The following is a 22,011-nucleotide window of genomic DNA, read 5'->3' on the forward strand; positions in this document are numbered from 1 at the left end:
CAGCCCACTCCTAACAAGACCTACTCCACTCCCCAAACCACTTAGAAGGCAGGACAGCCAGGGCTTAGAGGGACCTCGCTACCCTTTCCTGAAGTACAGCAGCACAATGGGTTGTGAGATGTTGATGATTTAGGCCCATGCAGCCCCTGCTTTAAGTGGCTTTGCCTCATATAGGAAGAAAGTGTGACCCCCTTCCCACTGTAATAGAGAAGAACAAATCTGACTCCATATTAGATCTGTTTCTTCTGTTTTAACCTTTGTATTCTATTGCTTTTGCTTCCAGTTAAGAATGTTGCCTATAGCCTGAAATATACAGCACAGCCCATTCTCAAGGCCCTGACCTTTAAGGGTATAATACTTTTCCATTCATATAGAGATAAAAAGTTGCAGAACAGAGAGAATAACATTTTCCTCCTTGGAGGTTTACAGGAACATCCTGACCTGACCTACATGGACAGCTACAAGAACAAACGATTCTGACACCAAGAGGTTTGCAAGAACAAGCCATGCTCCTCCCTCACCTTGTCTTTAAAAATGCTTTGCTGAAACCCTTCGAGGAGCTTGGGGTCTTTTCAGGCATAAGCCACCTGTTCTCCTTGCATGGCCCTGCAATAAACCTTTCTCTGATCCAAACTCCAACGTTTCGTTTGGTAACACCATGTCCTTTTAACCCTGACTATTGAAGTAGCACCTCTTTCTCCTTCACTGATCCCCATTTCAACAGAGGGAAGTGGGGCTCAGGATCAGACCCTTCTAGCCCAAACAGTGTCAAAGTACAATTGAATAACAGTGTTTCATCTCATTGCATATCTATTGTTATGCTTACCATCTATTTATAGCATGTGGTAGTGGTTTTCGATTTCTGATATTATATAAAGTTTCTTTCATTATTTATTACTTAATGATTTTAAACTTATGACATATCTCAGACTTACATAAAATTATAGACACTCCTATAACAAACAACTAACTAACTTAAGAAATAAAAACATTAGAAATATGGTCGAAGTTCCTGAGTCTCTTTCCCAATTGTATTCCTCTCCCTCCCACCTGCCCTGGCCTGCCGCCATCCTTATATAATATTGATTATTCCCAAGCATGTATCTATGTTTTCGATAGATGGATGATAGATTGATAGGTAGATGGATGGATGGATGGATAAATGCAGAGACAGATATAGGGATATATAACTAAAATTGTATGTGTATACTCCTAAAATTATCTTACATATATGTGTGTGTGTCTATGAGGCTTAACACACACAGAAAAATACAGAAAAGTGCAATAATTACGAGTGTACTTTTTACATAATGAATATACTTAAAAAAAAATGACCAGCACCCCAGAATTCTCCTTTGTACCCCCTCTCCGTCACCATCTCCTCCCTCCTCCCCTCTAATGTCATGGACTAGTTTTGCCTGTCTAAACAACAGAAAGTATGGTTTTGCTTTTTTTTTTTTAGTTTCTGCTTTATAGCAAAGTGAATCAGCTATACATATACATATATCCCCATATCTCCTCCCTCTTGCGTCTCCCTCTCACCCTCCCTATCCCACCCCTCTAGGTGGTCACGTAGCACCGAGCTGATCTCCCTGTGCTACGTGGCTGCTTCCCACTAGCTACCTATTTCACATTTGGTAGTGTATATATGTCCATGCCACTCTCTCACTTTGTCCCAGCTTACCCTTCCCACTCCCTGTGTTTTCAAGTCCATTCTCTACATCTGCATCTTTATTCCTGTCCTGCCCCTAGGTTCTTCAGAACCATTTTTTTTTTTTTTTTTTTGCTAGCTGATTTTCCATGAATGGTTGCTAATATAGGTTCTAGCTCAAGAACAAACATTTTAGAACCAGTTATATCTTTTTTTTCTTTTTCTTTTTAGATTCCACATACATGTGTTAGCATATGGTATTTGTTTTTCTCTTTCTGACTTACTTCACTCTGTATGACAGACTCTAGGTCCATCCACCTCACTACAAATAACTTTGTAGCTTTTTATGGCTGACTAATATTGCATTGTATATATGTGCCACATCTTCTTTAACCATTCATCTGTCGATGGACACTTAGGTTGCTTCCATGTCCTGGCTATTGTAAATGGAGCTGCAGTGAACATTGTGGTACATGACTCTTTTCTTTTTTTTTTTTGCGGTACGCGGGCCTCTCACTGTTGTGGCCTCTCCCGTTGCGGAGCACAGGCTCCGGACGCACAGGCTCAGCGGCCATGGCTCACGGTCCCACCCGCTCCGCGGGATCCTCCCGGACCGGGGCACGAACCTGTGTCCCCTGTATCGGCAGGCGGACTCTCAACCACTGCGCCACCAGGGAAGCCCCACATGACTCTTTTCGAATTATGGTTTTCTCAGGGTATATGTCCAGTAGTGGGATTGCTGGGTCGTATGGTAGTTCTATTTTTAGTTTTTTAAGGAACCTCCATACTGTTCTCCATATGGCTGTATCAATTTACATTCCCACCAACAGTGCAAGAGGGTTCCCTTTTCTCCACACCCTCTCCAACATTTATTGTTTCTAGATTTTTTGATGATGGTCATTCTGGCTGGTGTGAGGTGATACCTCATTATAGTTTTGATTTGCATTTATCTAATAAGTAGTGATGTTGAGCATCCTGTCATGTGTTTGTTGGCAATCTGTATATCTTCTTTGGAGAAATGTCTATTTAGGTCTTCTGCCCATTTTGGGAGTGGGTTGTTTTTTTGATACTGAGCTGTATGAGCTGCTTGTAAATTTTGGAGATTAATCCTTTGTCAGTTGCTTCATTTGCAAATATTTTCTCCCATTCTGAGGGTTGTCTTTTTGTCTTGTTTATGGTTTCCTTTGCTGTGCAAAAGCTTTTAAGTTTCATTAGGTCCCATTTGCTTACTTTTATTTCCATTTCTCTAGGACATGGGTCAAAAAGGATCTTGCTGTAATTTATGTCAAAGAGTGTTCTGTCTGTGTTTTCCTCTAAGAGTTTGATAATGTCTGGCCTTACATTTAGGTCTTTAATCCATTTTGAGTTTATTTTTGTGTATGGTGTTAGGGAGTGTTCTAATTTCATTCTTTTACATGTAGCTGTCCAGTTTTCCCAGAACCACTTATTGAAGAAGCTGTCTTTTCTCCATTGTATATTCTTGCCTCCTTTATCAAAGATAAGGTGACCATATGTGCATGGGTTTATTGCTTGGCTTTCTATCCTGTTCCATTGATCTATATTTCTGTTTTTGTGCCAGTACCATACTGTCTTGATTACTGTAGCTTTGTAGTATAGTCTAAAGTCTGGGAGCCTAATTCTTCCAGCTCCGTTTTTCTTTCTCAAGATTGCTTTGGCTATTCGGGCCTTTTGTGTTTCCATACAAATTGTGAATTTTTTTGTTCTAGTTCTGTGAAAAATGCAAGTGGTAGTTTGATAGGGATTTCATTGAATCTGGAGATTGCTTTGGGTAGTAGAGTCATTTTCACAATGTTAATTCTTCCAATCCAAGAACATGGTATATCTCTCCATCTGTTTGTATCTTCCTTAATTTCTTTCATCAGTGTCTTATAGTTTTCTGCATACAGGTCTTTGTCTCCTTAGGTAGGTTTATTCCTAGGTATTTTATTCTTTTTGTTGCAGTGGTAAATGGGAGTGTTTCCTTAATTTCTCTTTCAGATTTTTCATCATTAGTGTATAGGAATGCAAGAGATTTCTGTCCATTAATTTTGTATACTGCTACTTTACCAAATTCATTGATTAACTCTAGTAGTTTTCTGGTAGCATCTTTAGGATTCTCTATGTATAGTATCATGTCATCTGCAAAGAGTGACAGCTTTACTTCTTCTTTTCCCATTTGGATTCCTTTTATTTCCTTTTCTTCTCTGATTGCTGTGGCTAAAACTTACAAAACTATGTTGAATAATAGTGGTGAGAGTGGGCAACCTTGTCTTATTCCTGATCTTAGAGGAAATGGTTTCAGTTTTTCACCATTGAGAACGATGTTGGCTGTGGGTTTGTCATATATGGCCTTTATTATGTTGAGGTAAGTTCCCTCTATGCCTACTTTCTGGAGGGTTTTTACCATAAATGGGTGTTGAATTTTGTCGAAAGCTTTTTCTGCATCTGTTGAGATGATCATATGGTTTTTCTCCTTCAGTTTATTAGTATGGTTTATCACATTGTTTGATTTGTACATATTGAAGAATCCTTGCATTCCTGGGATCAACCCCATTTGATCATGGTGTACGATGCTTTTAATGTGCTGTTGGATTCTGTTTGCTAGTATTTAGTTTTGCATGTTTAATATTTATACAAATGGCATCATTCTGCATGAATCTTTCTACAAATGTTCTTGAGATTTTTCCATATTGATACTTGAGCTTCCTTTTTAAAACAAATGTATTTAATTTAGAAGAGTGAATTGACTTAAAGGAAAACATCAAGGGCACACAAGGACGAGTTGAACTTGGACTGCCAGAGGAACAATGGCTCTAATTCCACTGCCTTCCCCCCTTACAGATGTGAAAACTGAGGTCTGAGAGAGTAAAAATCATACCCTCAGGTTACTTTGCAAGTTCGGGACACAACTGCGATGAGAGCCCCAGCTCCAAATGCTAGAGGCCAGAGATCTTTTCTACTGTGTCATGTTGGTAAGAACTGTCTCCCTCACCCCACCCCATGGCAACAGATACCAACACTATTTTCTAGCCAGGGTTAGTTCTTAACCTTGAACTGCAGAAAGTAAACTGTTTTTGTGAGTTGATTGTTTGAGAATTAAGCCTGGGATTGGGGTGTGTCATGGGGGGGGAACAAGACAGCTGTCCAGCCTTCAAAGTTATGACAAGGCTTCCACTTGGCAGCCCACCTCGGTGACCTATATTTTAATATGTGCTATTAGATTATTGCTAATGAGACATCTTAGGGATAAAAGAATTATGCTCGCTGCCTGGGCTGTGGTAAAAGTAGAATTGAATTAAGGGCTGAAATCGTTTAGGACTCTGCTAGACAACCTGTCCCCCAGGCTGGGCCTGAATGGAGATATTAAGCTTTGGAAATTACACAGGAAAAATAAGTATAATTGATCTAAGGTAACTTCACTCGTCTAAATTAAATAATGTGATTGTCACAGGCAGAAAGGATGGGGATGAGGAGCCGGACAGAAAAGGCTCACTATCTGCAAACAAAGTTATAAGTAAAAGCCGTAGGGAATTGACTTTCCCCTGATGAGCTGAGCACCCTCCCGATGGCTCCGAGTGTCCACTTGGGCATCAGTGGGAAATGGATCTAGTCTGGGCATCATAGAATAATCTGTGGTGTGGCAGGGACTCAGACCACCGTCTTTACCATCTCCTACCTAACACCTGAGCACTTGTTCCTCTCCTCGGCCTCCAGTGTGGGAAGCTCCTGCCCGCTCCAGCCCCCTAGTCAAGCTGTCCAGTGTCTGCGCTCTCGGTTAAAAGAGATTTCTCTGCTGGTGGCCAGCCAGCTGCTTTTGTGTAGCACGTGTCCAGCCACATGAGTCCTGCCCTCTGGAACACCAAAGGTTGGTGCAATGCCACCTCCCTGGAACAAGGTCCCACCCCCTCCTGAGCCACCTTCATCATAGCTCAGTTGTGTGTGCAGTGCCCACCTGAGGCCAGGTCTTGAGCGACATACTTCATTTGCATAACTTCAGAAGACCTGGTCCCGTCTCCAAGGACCTCATGGGCTGAAGGAGGGAAATAAATTATATTCCTCGCTCTGACCTAAATATTTGCATTCCACCAGCTCTTTCATTGATTCTACGTTATTTGAGGGCAAGGCTGGTCCTGATGCTGTTTATACAATGGCAGATGCTACCATCACACATCTGCCAGGCAGGGCTGATCCTGCCCACCTGTGAGGGCGGAGACTTCTCCCCTCCTCCATCCACTCCATCCAACCATCGCGCCCCACTGGCAGCTCCCTTTACCTCCCCAGCTCCTGTCTGTCCTCCCCTGGACCACAGAGCTGGCTGCCTGGAAGGTGAGACTGAGGGCTCCCCACCCCCAATCTGCCCCCCAATATTGCTGCTTATAATGCATTAAAACCCACAGTTAATCCTTTTGTTTTAGCTACTACCCTCTTCAAGCTAGACACCAACTAGTATATGTAGATATAAGAGGCTTCCTTTATCCTTTCTCTTTTTCTTCTCCCGTTCTTCCTCCCTCCCTCTTTCCTTCCTTCCCACAAGTATTTCTTGAGCAACTATTACACATCAGGAACGGTTCTATGAGCCAGGATTGTAATAATAAAGAAAACAGATGAGGTCCCTCTTAAACTCAAGCAGGGGGAAGACTAGAAAGAAATAAACAAGCAACTAAATCAGCTATCAACAGATACTGACAAAGCCTTGCAGACAATACCAGAGCAGTGGGTTAACTCAGAAAACCTGGGAAGGGCCCTTTAGTTGGGTGCTCAGGAACGCCTTCTCCAAGCCCTCCCCAATGAGACCAAAAGGTGAGAGGGACCTAGGTCGGCAGGGAGCAGGGAGGGATGACTCAGGTAGACGTAGCACCGTGTGGGTTGGAGGGAGCTAGCAGCAAGGGGCAGTGCCTCCCAGGGGTGTGGCCAAGGGCAAGGGAGAGGAAGTGGAGAGGTGGGCGGTGGCCTAATTTTAATCTGCTTCTTGGCCACCCTGAAGAGGATGGCATTTACTCAATGCACTGAGAAAGCCACTGAGGCCTTTATACGGTGAGCAGCACAATCAAAATTGTATTGAAAGGGTCTGTCCAACACTGTGTGCAGAGTGGCGGGCAGGGGTGGGGCAGAGGCCTGGTCAGGAGGTCCTGGAGTCACCGGAAGAGAAGAGGGGGCAGTGAGGAAGGGGGGCTGAGGCCTTCTTCACAGGCAGGAGAAGGAGGACAGCAGGCGCAAAGGGTGGTTTTAACGACGAGTCTAAATCACACCCCAAAAGAACAGTCTGGGGACATTTTCTGATCCTGAAAAAAGGTAAGGAAATACTGAAAGAGTAAATGGATCTGCTCTCTCTAGTTCCTTACACACGTGACCGCCCTGGCTCAGAAAACTGCCTAAGCTTCCCAGTCCTGCTGGGAACCCTGCTGGGCCTCTCTGTGTCTTTCAAAGTGGGCCAAACAGGTTCCATGCCCCTGAACCACCCAGGGATGGGCCTGCTTTCTGGGTGGGTCTGTGAACAGGGCAGAACACAGAGCCTGGTGGTACTTAAGAACATCCCCAAACCTCACCCTGTCAACAAAAACGTGACTTTTAGTGTGTGGGACAGGAGAAATCCTATTTCTCAAAAGCCAGTTATTGAGTTGGAGAGACTCCCATATTAATCTCCAGAGATGATGTTTTTTAACGCAGAAGCGTGAGCTCTATCTTCAGTGCTGTGAACTTCTTTTCTATTAATTTAGGAGAGAACATGAAGCGGCTCTTGCACATCTCAATCTTCCCTGTCGCACTTGGTACAGGGACCGTTCTTTGGGCCTCCGCTTTCCCTTCTGTACGACGCATGCAGTGTTTCCCAACGTCTAGTCTACTTCTGTTCTGATGTTCTGCGTCCTTACTGAGGGGGAGTGATGAAATGGACTGCTCAACACTATAACTGGACGTGAAGGAGATCACTTGCGCAAATGGTGAGCCCCTGGTCTCGTTGGGTCCTGGGGTGGGTGTGAGGGCTGCTATTGACTGGGAAGGAATCCAGTGATAGGCGAAGGCCGGAGCAGGACGTCTGGCTGCCGTGAAGGACTCCCCTAGCAGGGTGTAATTAACTTTTCCTGACTTCTCCTGTTGTGTTGGTCACCAGAGGTCTCTGGAAAGCCTTCATTACTCTCCAAGTGTCGATTTTCTTTTTTCCATTTCTTATTTTTTCCTGTTACCTTCAGACTTGGAAATTATCTCAGTGACTCAGCCATTTGACTTCTTATTAATTCCAGGATTCCATGTCCTATCTGCCCATTTTCCTTCCTGTTTCTCAGAAGCCTGGCTTGTACTTTAGTTCTTCCCAGCAGCCACAAATTAAGGCACTGTCAGTGACTCCCTGCTACCTTCACCTCGAAAGTATCGCGGTCCAGGGTCACTTTCCACTCCTCATAGTCCCTGTGCTGAGAGTTCTAAGTCCCATTTCTAGAGTGGAAAGAGAATTCTGAAGTTTCTGCATATCTTCTAAAACAAAACAAAATCAAATCCCAAACAAACAAAAAACAAGACCCCAAATAAAGCAGGTCAATTGAACTGTGTCTAGTAAGATAAATCACAGAATTTCTAGGATGGATGGAACTCCAGAGTCTGTCCAAAGTGATGCTTCTCTCCACCATATAATCTCCAAACGGTGGGCACTGAACGTGTGCTTGGATGCCTCCCACGACAGAGTGCTCATTTCTTCCAAAGGCAAGCGACTCCACCTTTAGCCCTCTGATTGCTAGGGAGTTGTTTCCCTATAACTTCCACCTGCTGGCCCTGGGTTTAACTCTTGGATCCTCACAAAAGAAGCTACTTCCCTCCAACTGTAACAACCGGCGGGTATTTGAGGACAGGGATAACTACTCCCTCTCCCTCCCTTTCACCACGCCCTTGCACCTTGGGTTTTCTCTTCTCTGGGCCAGGCATCCAGCCCCAATGCCTTTAAGTGTGTCTTAAGAGACTGATTCCAAATCATAGCTTCTGGAATGACCTCTGGAATTCAGCAGCTGCTAGGGACATCAACGCTAATTGCTTAAGAGGTCACACGACACATTTCTTCCCCTCCCAGCCCTTGACTTTCTCAGGTTTCCTTGATCTGGTTTGTAATGATCGCATCCCAGTGAAATGCAAACGTTCACACTGTTTCACTGCCCCAGAGAGACCTGCCCATTCTCCGCACCAGAGAAGGCCATAACCCTTTGTGATCACTTAGGAAGGTGCCTAAGGGCCACTAAAGCAGCTGTGGCCACGCACAGCCAGATGTCAGGGTGGATGGTGGAAGGAGTTAACCTCTGTTACAGAGCATCACCAACCAGTGCCTTTATGGGCCCACCTTGAGGTCCCAGTGCTTTACTTGGCCCACCCAGTGCTTTATAGATCAGGAAATTTCACATAAAAATCTAGGTCTCTGCAGAGAAAACAAACTTATTGTCATCAAACGGGAAGGGATGTGGGGGGAGGGATAAATTGGAAGTATGGGATTGATAAGATGCACACTACCATATATAAAATAGATATACAACAAGGATTTACTGTATAGGACAGGAACTATATTCAGCATCTTGTAATTCAGTATAATGGAAAAGAATAGAAAAAAATTTGGATAACTGAATCACTTTGCTGTACACCTGAAACTAACACAATATTGTAAATAAACTATACTTCAATTAAGAAAAAAATCTAGGTCTCTGGCTTCCCATAAAGCTTGGGGAGTTACGTCTGGCCACCCTGAGTTTTGGAGAGGGCAGGAGCTCTCCAGATCACTCCAGACCCCTTATATCTTGACGGCCGTACTCACTTCCCTCTCTGCCGAGCCTCCTTGGCTTTGCAACCACAGAGTTTGCAACCACGGCCCTCGGCCCTTCCACTCCTTTGTCACCAGTGTTGCCCCCGCGATGTGGTGCTGCCTGGGAAAGAGTTATCACTTTGCCTCTACACGGGGCTTTCCATGTGCACTGACCTCCCCAGCCATCGCTGGCCCTCTGTCTGAATTCCTACCTATGTCAGTGTTGCCAGGTGATTCCTGACCAGATCAGGTGCCTTTGGGCCATCCTCCTGGTCTAGCATTTGAACCTGATCAGATGTTCTGCTGAAATAGGCAGGAGGGATAGGGAAAGAACCATGGGTTACCAGGCTAATCTGAGTGTTAATTAACCAGTTGCCCTGAGAACGTGTGGTCTCATGCTTCTCTGGTGGAGGCCTGGGAATCTGAAGGGCTGTTGCTGAATCTTGTTCAGCGCCATCTTTGGAAACAATACATTTACCAGAAAGGACTGTATGAATTTCCTAGGGCTGCTGTAACAAAGTACCACAAACTGGTGGCTTTAAACAACAGTTACTGTCTCATGATTCTGGAGGCTGGAAGTCTCAAATCAAGGTTTCTGCTGGGCCTTGCCCACTCTGAAGGCTCCAGGAAAGAATCCTTCCTTGCCTGAGGAAGTATGGGCCTTAGGTGTGGCTCAAGGGCTGCCATGTGAGGGATCAAAGCAAAGGAGGTCTCTTCAAGGTACCACTTCTACCCTTATGTGGACTTCACGAGCACCCTGAGCCCTCTCCCATCTCTTGTCGCGTCAGCTTTCTCCAAAGGCCCTGTGTGGTCGACAAAGCCATGATGATGATTTCCTTTTAGAGAGGCAGAAATTGAGCTCAGAGAGATGAAAGTGGCTTCTTGGTGGTGTGTGGGAATCAGAGTTGACCTACGAGTTAGAGGACTTGGAACACTAAGCCAGCTTGGTCCCCAGAACTCTGCCCCCAGAGCTGGATCCGGCAGTGACTTCGCCTCATGGGGTCTCAGCTTCCTCATTTGTAAAGGAGGCCTAATGCTTCTTTTGAGACACTGCTAGTAGGACCCAAATAGGTAGCTTCATTTTGATAGTACCTTGAGAATCATTAAAAAAAAAACCCCAACTTTCTGGACCCATCATTCAAATGATCTACTGATTCAATGAATGAATGGAGACAAAGTTAAGGTATATGTGTGACTATTATGAGTGAGCTCAAGGCAGAAAACAAAATCATTCTCCAAAAATGTCCTCTGAGGGTCAGGACCCCATGATCTGGTTCCTTCACTTCTGAGCCATTTATGGTTTACATTTGAATGTTCCCACAACTGTTCTGCATTTGCCAACATTTAATGCAAGCATTGCAGGGTGATGATGGGGAAAGGGGCAGTTCTGGCAGATTTAAAAGCAGCTTACTAGCAGGTTGGGTTTCTGTTTACACACAATTTAAACAAAGAGTCAAATTGTCACTGGGAAAAGTGACAGTGCTTCTCTCTCAGGATTTCTGTGTTTTGTTTCTTCACCAAGAAACTCTGAGGTTGAGAGTATTCAGTTACTTATTTGTCCAGAAATATCATGGCAGAGTTGAGGAGATAATGCGAGGCCCATAAATGTGGCAGAATTTGGATGAAGAGGAAATGTGCTATGTAAAGATGACACTGATACGGTACGGTAGGGTTGGGAGATTATTGAACAAATGTTGCATTCTATGGCGGGTTGAATCTATTGCCTGAGAAAACACCTTTGTTCAAATAAATTTCCTGTATCGGAAATCCGTTTTAGCCTCCTAAAATTTTCCCTGTTCATTTTATTTGACAAATCATTTGTTCTCCTCCACCCTGTGCATCTGAAAGGAAAGTAACCCTGAATGGAGTGAAAAGTGATTTCAGCAGGCCCCGTCAGTGCTGTTCATAAGGCCTGTGTTTACCTTTCAAAGGAAATTCCTTTTCCGTAACAATTGTGTCGAGCACAGAGATTTTGCTTCAATTATCTCAATTTAATTTGGAGCGCCTTCTAGTCTAAAACACTGACAAGCAGGTGATTGAATCTAAGAAACCTGGAAAAATTTGCAAGTTTATATTATGAATGTTTTTCACTGGAGAAAACTCTGTGTGTGTGTAAAATAAATTTAGGGGAAACTTTGGGCTTTTCTACTATAGAGAAGTGGATTACAATTCAGCAATGCTATTCAAACAACCACTTTGGAAGGGATTCTTTCCTTCCCCCACCTCCAGTTCCCCAAATTATCACTCACTTGAACTTTCTCCATCGGACACATATGCCTCATCTTTCTATACGGCAAAAATGCATCCAACAACTTGTGAAGCTATCTACTGGGAAAATCAGTCTGGGTTAAAACTTACTAATGTTAAGAATAAGAAAGTATATCATTAAGATTGTACAGACATCAAAAGGATAACAGGAATATTAAGAACAAATTTATTGTAATAAATTCAACAACTTAAGTAAAATAAATAAATTCCTTGAAAAATGCAACTTATACTGACTCCACCAAATGCTAGTGAGAATGTAGAGCCTTCAGGGTTCTTATCTATTGCTGATGGAATGTAAACTGGTACAGCTACTTTGGGAAAAACGTCTTATAGTCTTATGCTTTTGGTGTCAGGTCTCAAAACGCTTTGCCTATCCATAGAGCCCAAAGATTTTCTCACACATTTTCCTCTGAAAGTTTTATAGTTTTTCATTTTACATTTAAATCTGTGATCATTTTGAGTTATTCTTTGTATAGGGTGTAAGGTTTAGGTTGAAGTTCATGTGATACTCTGCAAGTAAATTAACTACCTGGCAGAACAAAACTCAAAACTCTGTTAAGGATGATAGCCAAATCTAGACACTCAATACAGTGGCATCTATAATGTACAGGATATAGTACAAAATTACTTTCATAAGTAAACTGTACACATTTGTGTACAAAATAATTTGTATAAAGACACGTGAAGAAGGAAAATATGACCCATTACCAGGAGAAGAATCAGCCAATATAGACCCAGGAATGACAGAGATGATGAAATAGGAAACAAGGACTTTAAAACTACTATTATAAGTATATTCCAAAAGGTTAAGAAATCTATGAACATAATGAGGGAAAGAAATATGGATTTCTCATTAGCCAGGTAGAAACTAAGAACCAAATGAAAATTCTAGAAGCGAAAGTTGCAGTATCTGAAATGAAACATCTGCTGTGCAGATTAGATGAAGAAGAATCAGTGAACCTGAAATAAGAGCAACAGAAATGACCAAAATTAAAGCACACTGAGAAAGACTGAAAAAAAATCCCACCACTTGAGGTCCCACTCAGTCACCTGTGGGATAATCCAAGCAGTCTAACATATGTGTAATTGGAGGAGAGAAAAGAGAAATATGAGGGGCAGAAAAGTTATTTGAAAAATATAATAGCTGAAAAATTTTCCAATATGATGAACTCTAAACCTATAGATCCAAGAAGTTCAGTAAACCCCTAGAGGATAGCATAAAGAAAATCACACCAAGGCAAATCACAATAAAATTTCTCAAAAATTTCTCAACAGTAATAAAGAAAAAAATGTTAAAAGTAGCCTGATGGTGAAAATACATTATATACAAGAGAGCTGTGAAAAGAAATATTTCTAACTTTCATCAGAGACAATAAAAGGAAGAAGACAATGGGATCTTTAAAGTACTGAAAGGAAAAAAAAAGTTAACCTAGAATTCTGTATCCAGCAAAAATATTCTTCAAAAAGGAAGGCAAAATAAAGACACATTTAGACAAAAGAAAGCTGAGAGAATTTATTGTCAGGAGACTTGCACTACAGGAGTTGTTTAAGGACATTCTCCAGGCTTAAGAAAAATGATGGAAAGGTGGAATTAGAATGCCAGGGACAGTAAATATGTAGATAAATAGACCTTTTTTTCTAAATTTTTAACTTGACTATTCAGAGCAAAAATGATAAAAGTGTCTTGTGGGATTTAAAACACACAGAAGATATATTACAATAGCACAAATGATGGGATGGAGTGAATTGGAAATATATTTGTAAGGTTCCTATGTTATAAGTGAAAAGTACACTATTATTTGAAAGTAAACTATATTAATTTAAAGATATCTATTGTAAGCTCTGGAGAAACCACTAAAAATAAATAAGTACAGCTAAGAAGGCAAAAGAAAATAAGATAATAAATGACCAAAAAATATTGATTAATCCAAAATAAATCAGGAAAGGAGGAAAAAAGATCAAAGAAAGTCAGACAAGATATAAAAGCAAGACCCAAACAGACCACAAAACACTCACTTAAGAGATGCATATTAAATATAAAGTAAAAAGATAGAAAAAGGTAAACATGCAAACACTAAGAAAGTTGGTATGGTTGAAGTGGCTATGTTAACAGAACAAGTATTACTGGAATTAAAGAGGAATATTCATGATGATAAAAAGGTTATTTTATCAAAACTATATAACAATTGAAAATGATTATAAATCAATGGCAAACTCCAGACAAACTGACAGTTGCTAAAACCACAATTACAGTTGGAGATTTCAACATCCCTCTTCAATAATTAATAGAACAAGTAGACAAAAAACAGTAAGAATAAAGGGGAGTTATACAACACTATCAAATAACTGGATCTAACTTATGTTTCTAAAACATTACACCCAACAACTGCAGAATACACATTCTTTTCTAGTACACATGGGATATTCACCAAGATATATCATAGGCTGGGCCATAAAATGAGTCTCAAAACATTTAAAAGAATTGAAAGTTTAAAAAAAGTTATCAGAGGAGGAGTTTTTCCCCCAAGCTAGAATCCAGGCCAGGACAGAAAATTTCCTCAGAGTCTTCCTTTACCAGAAGATGAATTTTCGCAGTTCATTATTTTACTGAGGGTGTAGCCCTTCAAGTGTCTTTTTTTTTTCCTCCCCTGAGATCTCAGTTCCAAATCCCCACATCATATAAAAAACCTTGTCTTTTGTTTCCCATAGCCACAAAATACAACCCTCTTTGTTACTAAGATTGATGAATATCCCCAGGTCAACTATAACTTATGCCTTCACACAGTTCTGGGGTCCAGCTCCCTTTTCATTTTTGGCCTTTGAGCATTTCCCTTAGTATTGTGCATGCTCAGCTACACATTTCAAATATGTTGGTGATATTTTGTTCAACATTCTAGGGGTTTTGTGGCCAGAGGGTTCTCAGATTATCTATCTAGTTTCCACGTTTCTGGAACCTGAAGCTTGTCATATAAGTTTTTACTTACTTTATGGGTTCAGGTTACCTTGGCCTAATCAAAAGTCCCTTCACTTAGAGCCAGGCAGCCTTGGGTTTGAATTCCAGCCCTGGTGCTCACCAATTATGTAACTCTGAGCAAGTGACAAAACTCTCTGAGCCTTATTTTCTATATTAGTTTTAGGGATCATAATCCCAGGTTTTCAAGTTTGTTGTAAAGATGATCTCTATTCTAAATACAATACAAGGCACAATAAGTGAAAGATAATGTTATCATTATTCATTCTTCAAATACTGAGTGTTCACTGTCAGGTACACCCTCTTAGTGCTATGAAAAAAAGACAATAAATACACGAATAATACATTATATAAACATATTTTAATATATAAATATATATTAGTTATATATATATATAACAATAACAACAAACCCCCCAGAAGTTTAAGTGCACTACCAAAAAGGATAATGGGATTGAGACTGCCCATAGAGACAGAGTGAGCTTTTTGATTAGGTGATAGGAGATTCCCATTTGATGGTGTGACATTTGATTTAAAATCTGAATGAAGTCAAGAATAAAAGATTTAGATGAGAGGTGATGGTTGCACAACTCTGTGAATATGCTAAAAAAGCTGAATTGTAGGGCTTCCCTGGTGGCGCAGCGGTTGAGAGTCCGCCTGCCGATGCAGGGGACACGGGTTCGTGCCCCGGTCCGGGAAGATCCCACATGCCACAGAGCAGCTGGGCCCGTGAGCCATGGCCGCTGAGCCTGCGCATCCGGAGCTTGTGCTCCGCAATGGGAGAGGCCACAACAGTGAGAGGCCCGTGTACCGCAAAAAAAAAAAAAAAAAAAAGCTGAATTGTATACGTTACATGGGTGAATTGTATGGTGTGTGAATCATATCTTGATGAAGCTGTTTTTCTTTAAGACTGAAGGAAGAAGAGAAAACAAGGTGAAAATCTTTGGGAAAGAGCACTCCAGCTAGAGGGAACGGCAGTACAGAGACCATGAGGTTGGAAGGGACTTTCATCAGTTGGAGGAAAAGAAAGATTGGGTGGTGGGAGTTTAGTTAGGGAGGAGATTGGAGATGGTGGAGATCTAGACTATGGTAGGGGACAGACCAGGCAGGGCCTTGTAGATCATGTTGAATACTTGAGATTTTATCCAAAGTGCAATGGGTAGCCCTTGAAAACATTTAACTGGAGAAGTGATATATGGTTTATGCTTTCAAACAATAAATTTGTGCTTTCTGTATGGCAAAAGGATATATAGGAGGGCAAAAATATAAGCAGGGAGACCAGCAAAGGGAATGCTTCACAATAGTTAGAACGAAGGTCCTAGATATTGCAATTCTGGCTTTGTCCTCGGTCCCTCAGACTCTCCTTTATTGATCATAAACTTTATTCTGAGAGCAGAGATGTGACAGAAAAGGCCACTGCAGCAGAGGGACCCATGAGAAGTAGAGAATTCATGCTCCACCACTACCCACAAAGGAAAAAGGTTACTGTAGTACCCTGGCATTCACCTCACCTTTGGTTTACAGTAACTTGTATTATTTCTACAGGAAGGTTTCAGGATTTTCAGCTGATCTATCCTGGGCCACAATGAAGAGGGTCAGGAGGGTTCACTTTTCTAGGCTGGGGTTGGCCAATCTTTTTCCCCATCTCAGCCACTGCTTGGAACCATTCTGAACTACCTCTGTCTCTCTTTAAGAACTAAGTCAAGGGCTTCCCTGGTGACACAGTGGTTAAAAATCCACCTGCCAATGCAGGGGACACGGGTTCGATCCCCAGTCCAGGAAGATCCCACATGCCGTGGAACAACTGTGCGCCACAACTACCGAGCCTGCGCTCTAGAGCCCGTGAGCCACAACTGCTGAGCCCCCATGCCACAACTACTGAGGCCCGTGTGCCTAGAGCCCATGCACCTCAACAAGAGAAGCCACCGCAATGAGACGCCTGCACATCGCAACGAAGAGTAGCCCCCACTCGCCACAACTAGAGAAAGCCCACATGCAGCAACAAAGACCCAATGCAGCCAAAAGATAAATAAATAAAAAATAAAAAAATAAAAAAAGAACTAAGTCAAAATTTCCCACAAGTAGAAAAATACATGGGCAGATGCTCAATCTATAAATTTTATAAATCAGGCAGCTTTGCTGCTTTATATAAATGATTAGAAGCATGGCCTTTGGAATCAGACAAAATTAGGTTTAATTGCAAGCTCCGCCACTTAATGAGTAACTTAGGGATAGTTCTAAATTTTGTTTAGTAAAACTAGGGACAACAATACCTATGCTTCATTGAGTGTTTAAATGTGTTGATGTCTGTAAATCACTTAGTACAATGCCTGATACATAGTAAGGATGCCAGATTGGTAGTATTATTATTATTACTTATTGTAATAATTAGTAAGTCTGTTACTTTTACAAAGGGAAAAATACCTTCAAAAAGATGAAGTCTACTTACCTTTAAAAGACATGAACCTGTTAACTACTACATGAGGTTAAAACTATGGAATCAAAAATAATCATTTCAATTTTTTCCTGTAATAAAATTAATTTAAAATAAAGTTAATAATTATAAAATCTTTAGCCAAAAAATTTTTCATTTTGGAATTCAGTAACTATAAATAAGCCCCTTAGCAAACTATTCATAATTATAAACTATTATGGAGTATGGAGTTGATTATTTTTAATAGTCCCAAAATGAAAATCAAACTCACAGTTTCAATATTTGAAGAAAGATCACATATATTATGTTATAGCTATATACTATGTTATAGCTATATACTATGTTATACTCTGAAGGAGTATTAGGTATACTTTTAAAAATTTACATTTCCAGGTAATTTTAATGATACTGGAAAATGTTATATTGCAAGTGAAAAAGCAGTATATAAATACCATCTACATTGTTTATGATATGTATACGTGATATGTACGTTGGATATATGTCAAGAACTTTGTGAGGGCCTTCGCCTCTATCAACTCACAGCATGGCATCGATGGAATACTCTGGTATAACAATTTACCAAAAATGGAAAAGTCCATTCAAGTGAACAGAAAAGAAAAAAAGAATTATAAACATGTATGCTTTCCTAGGGGATGGCTTCTTACTAGTGTCTTTTAATCCTCTTTAGTGATTCCTTTATAAGGATTCCACAAGGACCTTTGTGGTCGAGAGCCCACTTGTTCCAATACAGTCAATGGTGTATCAATTAACTGGCATCAACTAACCACCTTGCATCTGTAACAGTCTGAAAGGGAGAGCTCCTGAGTCTGGGAGTCAGATATCTGTACTGCTGTGCCTCATGCAGACAGCAGACCATGTGTCTTCTAAAAGGGGCTCTTTTAAATATCCATTAGAGGTAGCACTACTAGCGATCACACTCAGCCTTCCAACACTCTAAAAGCATTGGCAAAGGAGAATTAAATACGCATAATGCAAGCAACTTGTTCTATAAGCATTCAGTATGTCATATCCTTCAATAGAACTGTTCTGATGGAAATTTATATGGTCTTTATAGGTCTTAGGATCTAGTATTTCTCATTTCAAAGAGTAACCTCGTTTTTTCAAACTATTATATAACACCACAGTGCATTTAACTGATTTAGTTAAATTTAATTTCTTACTTTAAATTCTAAGAGAAAAAACTCTTTGAAGGAAATCTTTGTTTAGATGGCATAAAAGTAGAGGCCTCGTTGGTAGTAGTACTGACAGTCATGACTTGTGTTATTACATACACCCTACCAGTCAAAAGTCAACTTCTTTAGGAATAATAACTATTGCTGCTTTGGCTAAAATTTGAGTCTTTCATTAGAATAAAATTATGTCTGACATTTCATAAGGCTTAAATGCAAACAAAAATGATTAATCACATTCATAAATATGCAAACTTACGTTCAAACCATGATATTAAAAAGGTATATTACATTTGAGACAATATGGCAAAACCAGAATTTTTAATTGCCAAGAATTTTATGTAGCAAGTTTGTTCAGTAACATAATAAAACAGGAATATTACATTGGCAGAAGTGGAATTAAAGAACATAAAATATTACTTTAAAACAGGAAAACAATGGGATCACTTTCAAGAGCCTCACAGAAAGCTTGTAATTTAAAATGCTACCTTTTCATGATTAATGGGATTAATATGTGGGTTTTCTGTGATAAAAATCATGGTACCTGAGTAATACATACATTCAATTGCATATGACAACCAATATTATAAAGATGTACTTTCCTAATTACTTAAGAAATTGTTTTCAGCTTATTCAATGCTCTGTCTAAATAGCTTAAGATATGTAAAAAGCAAACAATCATACTGTTTCATCCTTCATACTTAAGGATGAAACTTTTTAGTAAGCATGTGTGACTATAATAAAATAGCACTTGAGGGAAATTATTGCTTAACCTAAAGGAAAAAAATATCACCGTTAAATTCCTGCCTGGGGGTTAAATTGTGGTCTTGCATTAATAAAGTAGGTTTTTGGATTCCTTAGCTTTTGGTGATAATTTGGAACCTTTCGTATTTTCCCTGTAGATATTTCAGGCAAGCTCTAAAATTTGAGAGGACACAATAAAATAAAACTCCCACTTAGATGATAAAATATATTAATTCTAATAATATATAAATAAAGTAAATCTGATTCATTTACTGGGCAAGGGCTACATTCTAAATTACCCAACTCAAATTAAACTAAACTCTGTGGCAAACAATTTTTCTCGTTAGGCAATTAATGTTACCTTCGATAAGGCAATTCCCACATAGCCTTTGGCCATAGCTGTTGTCTTTAAAACAAAGTTCTAAATCTGTAGATCATGCAAAAGGTTATGATCTCCTTAGCAGGTGGTTAAGGAAATCTACAATAGGGATGCATGGTCAAGAGAATATGAGTTTTTAAGAAGTCTCATCTAATTAGCGGAGCTCTCCCTTCCAATCCCCCCATGTTTAGTGATCCAAGAAACTGAAATGCAAATGGAAAAAATGAATCTGTGAAGTTAAAGGTATAAAATTCTGCAACGTTCCTCAGACTCTTCATTCTTATTTCTAGAATGGGAAGGGATTAAAGCTAACCTTGTTTCTTTAGAGGAAAGTAAATGAAAAATTATTTATACTTTTAAAACTTTTTGCAGCGTTGATTAATGCTCATCAGTAAATAAGGGAGACCATTTCATTCATTTGGATATGCAAATTAACCTGGAAAATCCATAAAAACATCTTTATTGCCAATAAGCCCATCAGTATAGCAAAATATAATGTAAAAGAAAATGAATATTACTTGATAAACACATGTGAATAGAAGCATTTCAATAAGAAAATCTATCATTTTTTTATAAAAAAGCTTTCTATTTTAAACATCATTACTCAATCACAAATAAAATACTATGAGTAAATGCCTTTGAAATTTCAAGTAAAAGCCACCGCATTTTCCTTATTAGGAATGTTTGCTTTCAGTCGTCCTTTTTGTCTGAGGTACTCTCTTCATGACTTTCAGGGCTGACTTTATTACTTACGACTGAGGGAGTTGCTTGGACTTCTGGTAATGAAAACACATGGCACGTCTGGAGGTCTAAGTAGGTGGTAAATATCTTAGCATATTCTGGATGCTTTAGGGCAAAACTTTTAAATTCCTCTAAAAGAGGAAAAAAAACAAAATCCAATAAATTGAGGTGAATCTTCTTTTGGCATGATGCAGATTAACATATGATCTTAATAATACAATGATCGTAAAAGTCTATTACTCAACCCCTTTAAATTATACAACCACTTTGGGAGATAGTTTTTTCCATTAGCTAGTCAAGTTGAAGATATGCATACTTTATTCCAGGGTATATAAGTGAGAGAATTTGTGCGTATTGTGCTCTGGGAGACAGGTATGAGAATGTTCATAGCAACATTATTCATAATAGGTAAAAAATGGAAACAATTCACATGTTTGTCAACAGTTGGAATGGCTAATTAAATCATGGCATATTTGTGGAACAAAGTGCTACACAGCAATGAAGATGAATGAATAGCTGTGTTGTAACAATGTGGATGAATCTTAAAACCATAATGTTGAATGAAAAAAGCCAGATGCAAAGGAACACATATTGTATGAGACCATTATGTAAAGTTCAAAAACTTAGGCGAAACTAAAATATATTTAAAGATGTGTACTTTTGTGGTGAAATGCTAAAACAAAGCAGGCAAAGATTCCTTTTTAAGTCAGGTCAGCAGTTCCCTCCTTTAAGACAGAAGAAGGGGTTCTATTTGGGAATAGGCACATGGAGGCTTCTAGAGTTATTGAAAAGCTCTATTCCTTGACCTGAGTGGTAGTTACACAAGGGTTCATTTGTAAAACTTTGTTGTGCTCTATGTTTATGTTTTATGTAATTTTATTATGTTTTTGTAATAGAAAATGTTAACAAAATTTATTACCCAGGACTCTCTATCACTGGCTTTTAAAACTATTTTAACCTTTAACTCTGGTAAAGAAATAAACCATCTTGAAAAGCTGAGCCCTGACTTATGATCAGTAAGGGCAAGTAGCGTGTACAATATTCACTAATCATATCACAAGACCCCTGAGTAGTAGGCCTCCTTTTATCTCAGGTGTTTGAGATTTAGGAAGTGAGGTAGAGTATAGAAGGCTTACAAAATTAACCATCAGAATTTGAACCCAAGCCTCCGGTAACCTGGAGTTTCTGAAATATGATGCTACCCTCAAGTTTGACATTTCTCTCTCCTCTTCTGTTTGGACAGAGAAAACTTTATTGAGCTTATATAGCAAAGTGAGCTTGGTCTTTGAATCAGCTTGCTATTTGACTCTATAATAAAAGGTTTTTAACCCAATATCCTATTTCTATCCATTCACTAAAAAAAAAAATCCTCTGATAACCAAGTGTCTACTTCATTGCACATTAGACTATCTAGCAACTCTTGAAGATAAAAACAGGTCTTAGTGATGAGGAAGTCACCAGATAGAGCCCAGATCATTCTTTGCAATTACAACATTATTTTGCATTGACAGAGCACTTTATATTTCTAAATCAGGCAAGCTATTAATTGTTCTTTCTTAACATCCAAAATAAAGATTTATCTGAATGAGTCTATTTCAATGACAAAGATACAGAGGACATAAGTGACTTCTAAGATACGTGGGCAGGAGTGTTGATCTACTGAAACCACGAGCTTTAATTTTAAGACTTGTGCTCTGGTCAAAAGATCAAGGTTCTCTGTCCTCTTTGGGGATGCTAGTGGCATTAAAGAGTAACTCATTTCTAGAAGTGCTGAGAGCTGGCAATAAGTAGAATTTGGGCATTAATTTGGCTAAAGGAAAACCAAGAATGAAAACAATTTAAACTATCACATTTAAATAATG

The 22,011-nt window shown here is 39.8% G+C and overlaps 1 protein-coding gene and 1 long non-coding RNA gene across 3 annotated transcripts in view; one reads left to right on the plus strand and one right to left on the minus strand.

Annotated features, from left to right (window-relative positions):
• The first annotated feature begins 2,738 nt into the window (after positions 1–2,738).
• The window catches only part of LOC125962645 (uncharacterized), a 601,794-nt gene continuing 582,521 nt past the window's right edge, over positions 2,739–22,011 (plus strand). The window contains exon 1 of the long non-coding RNA XR_007474070.1: positions 2,739–2,866. This is a non-coding gene — a long non-coding RNA (uncharacterized LOC125962645). The remainder of the gene's footprint in view (positions 2,867–22,011) is intronic.
• Positions 18,590–22,011, minus strand: part of LPCAT2 (lysophosphatidylcholine acyltransferase 2) — a 64,055-nt gene continuing 60,633 nt past the window's right edge. For both annotated transcript variants that reach the window (XM_012531306.3, XM_004264905.4), the window contains one exon: positions 18,590–20,280. In XM_012531306.3, the coding sequence (XP_012386760.1) occupies positions 20,099–20,280 (182 nt within the window). In that variant the 3' untranslated portion in view covers positions 18,590–20,098. The remainder of the gene's footprint in view (positions 20,281–22,011) is intronic.

This window comes from Orcinus orca, chromosome 20 (assembly GCF_937001465.1).
Source record: "Orcinus orca chromosome 20, mOrcOrc1.1, whole genome shotgun sequence".
Taxonomy (NCBI): Eukaryota; Metazoa; Chordata; class Mammalia; order Artiodactyla; family Delphinidae; genus Orcinus; species Orcinus orca.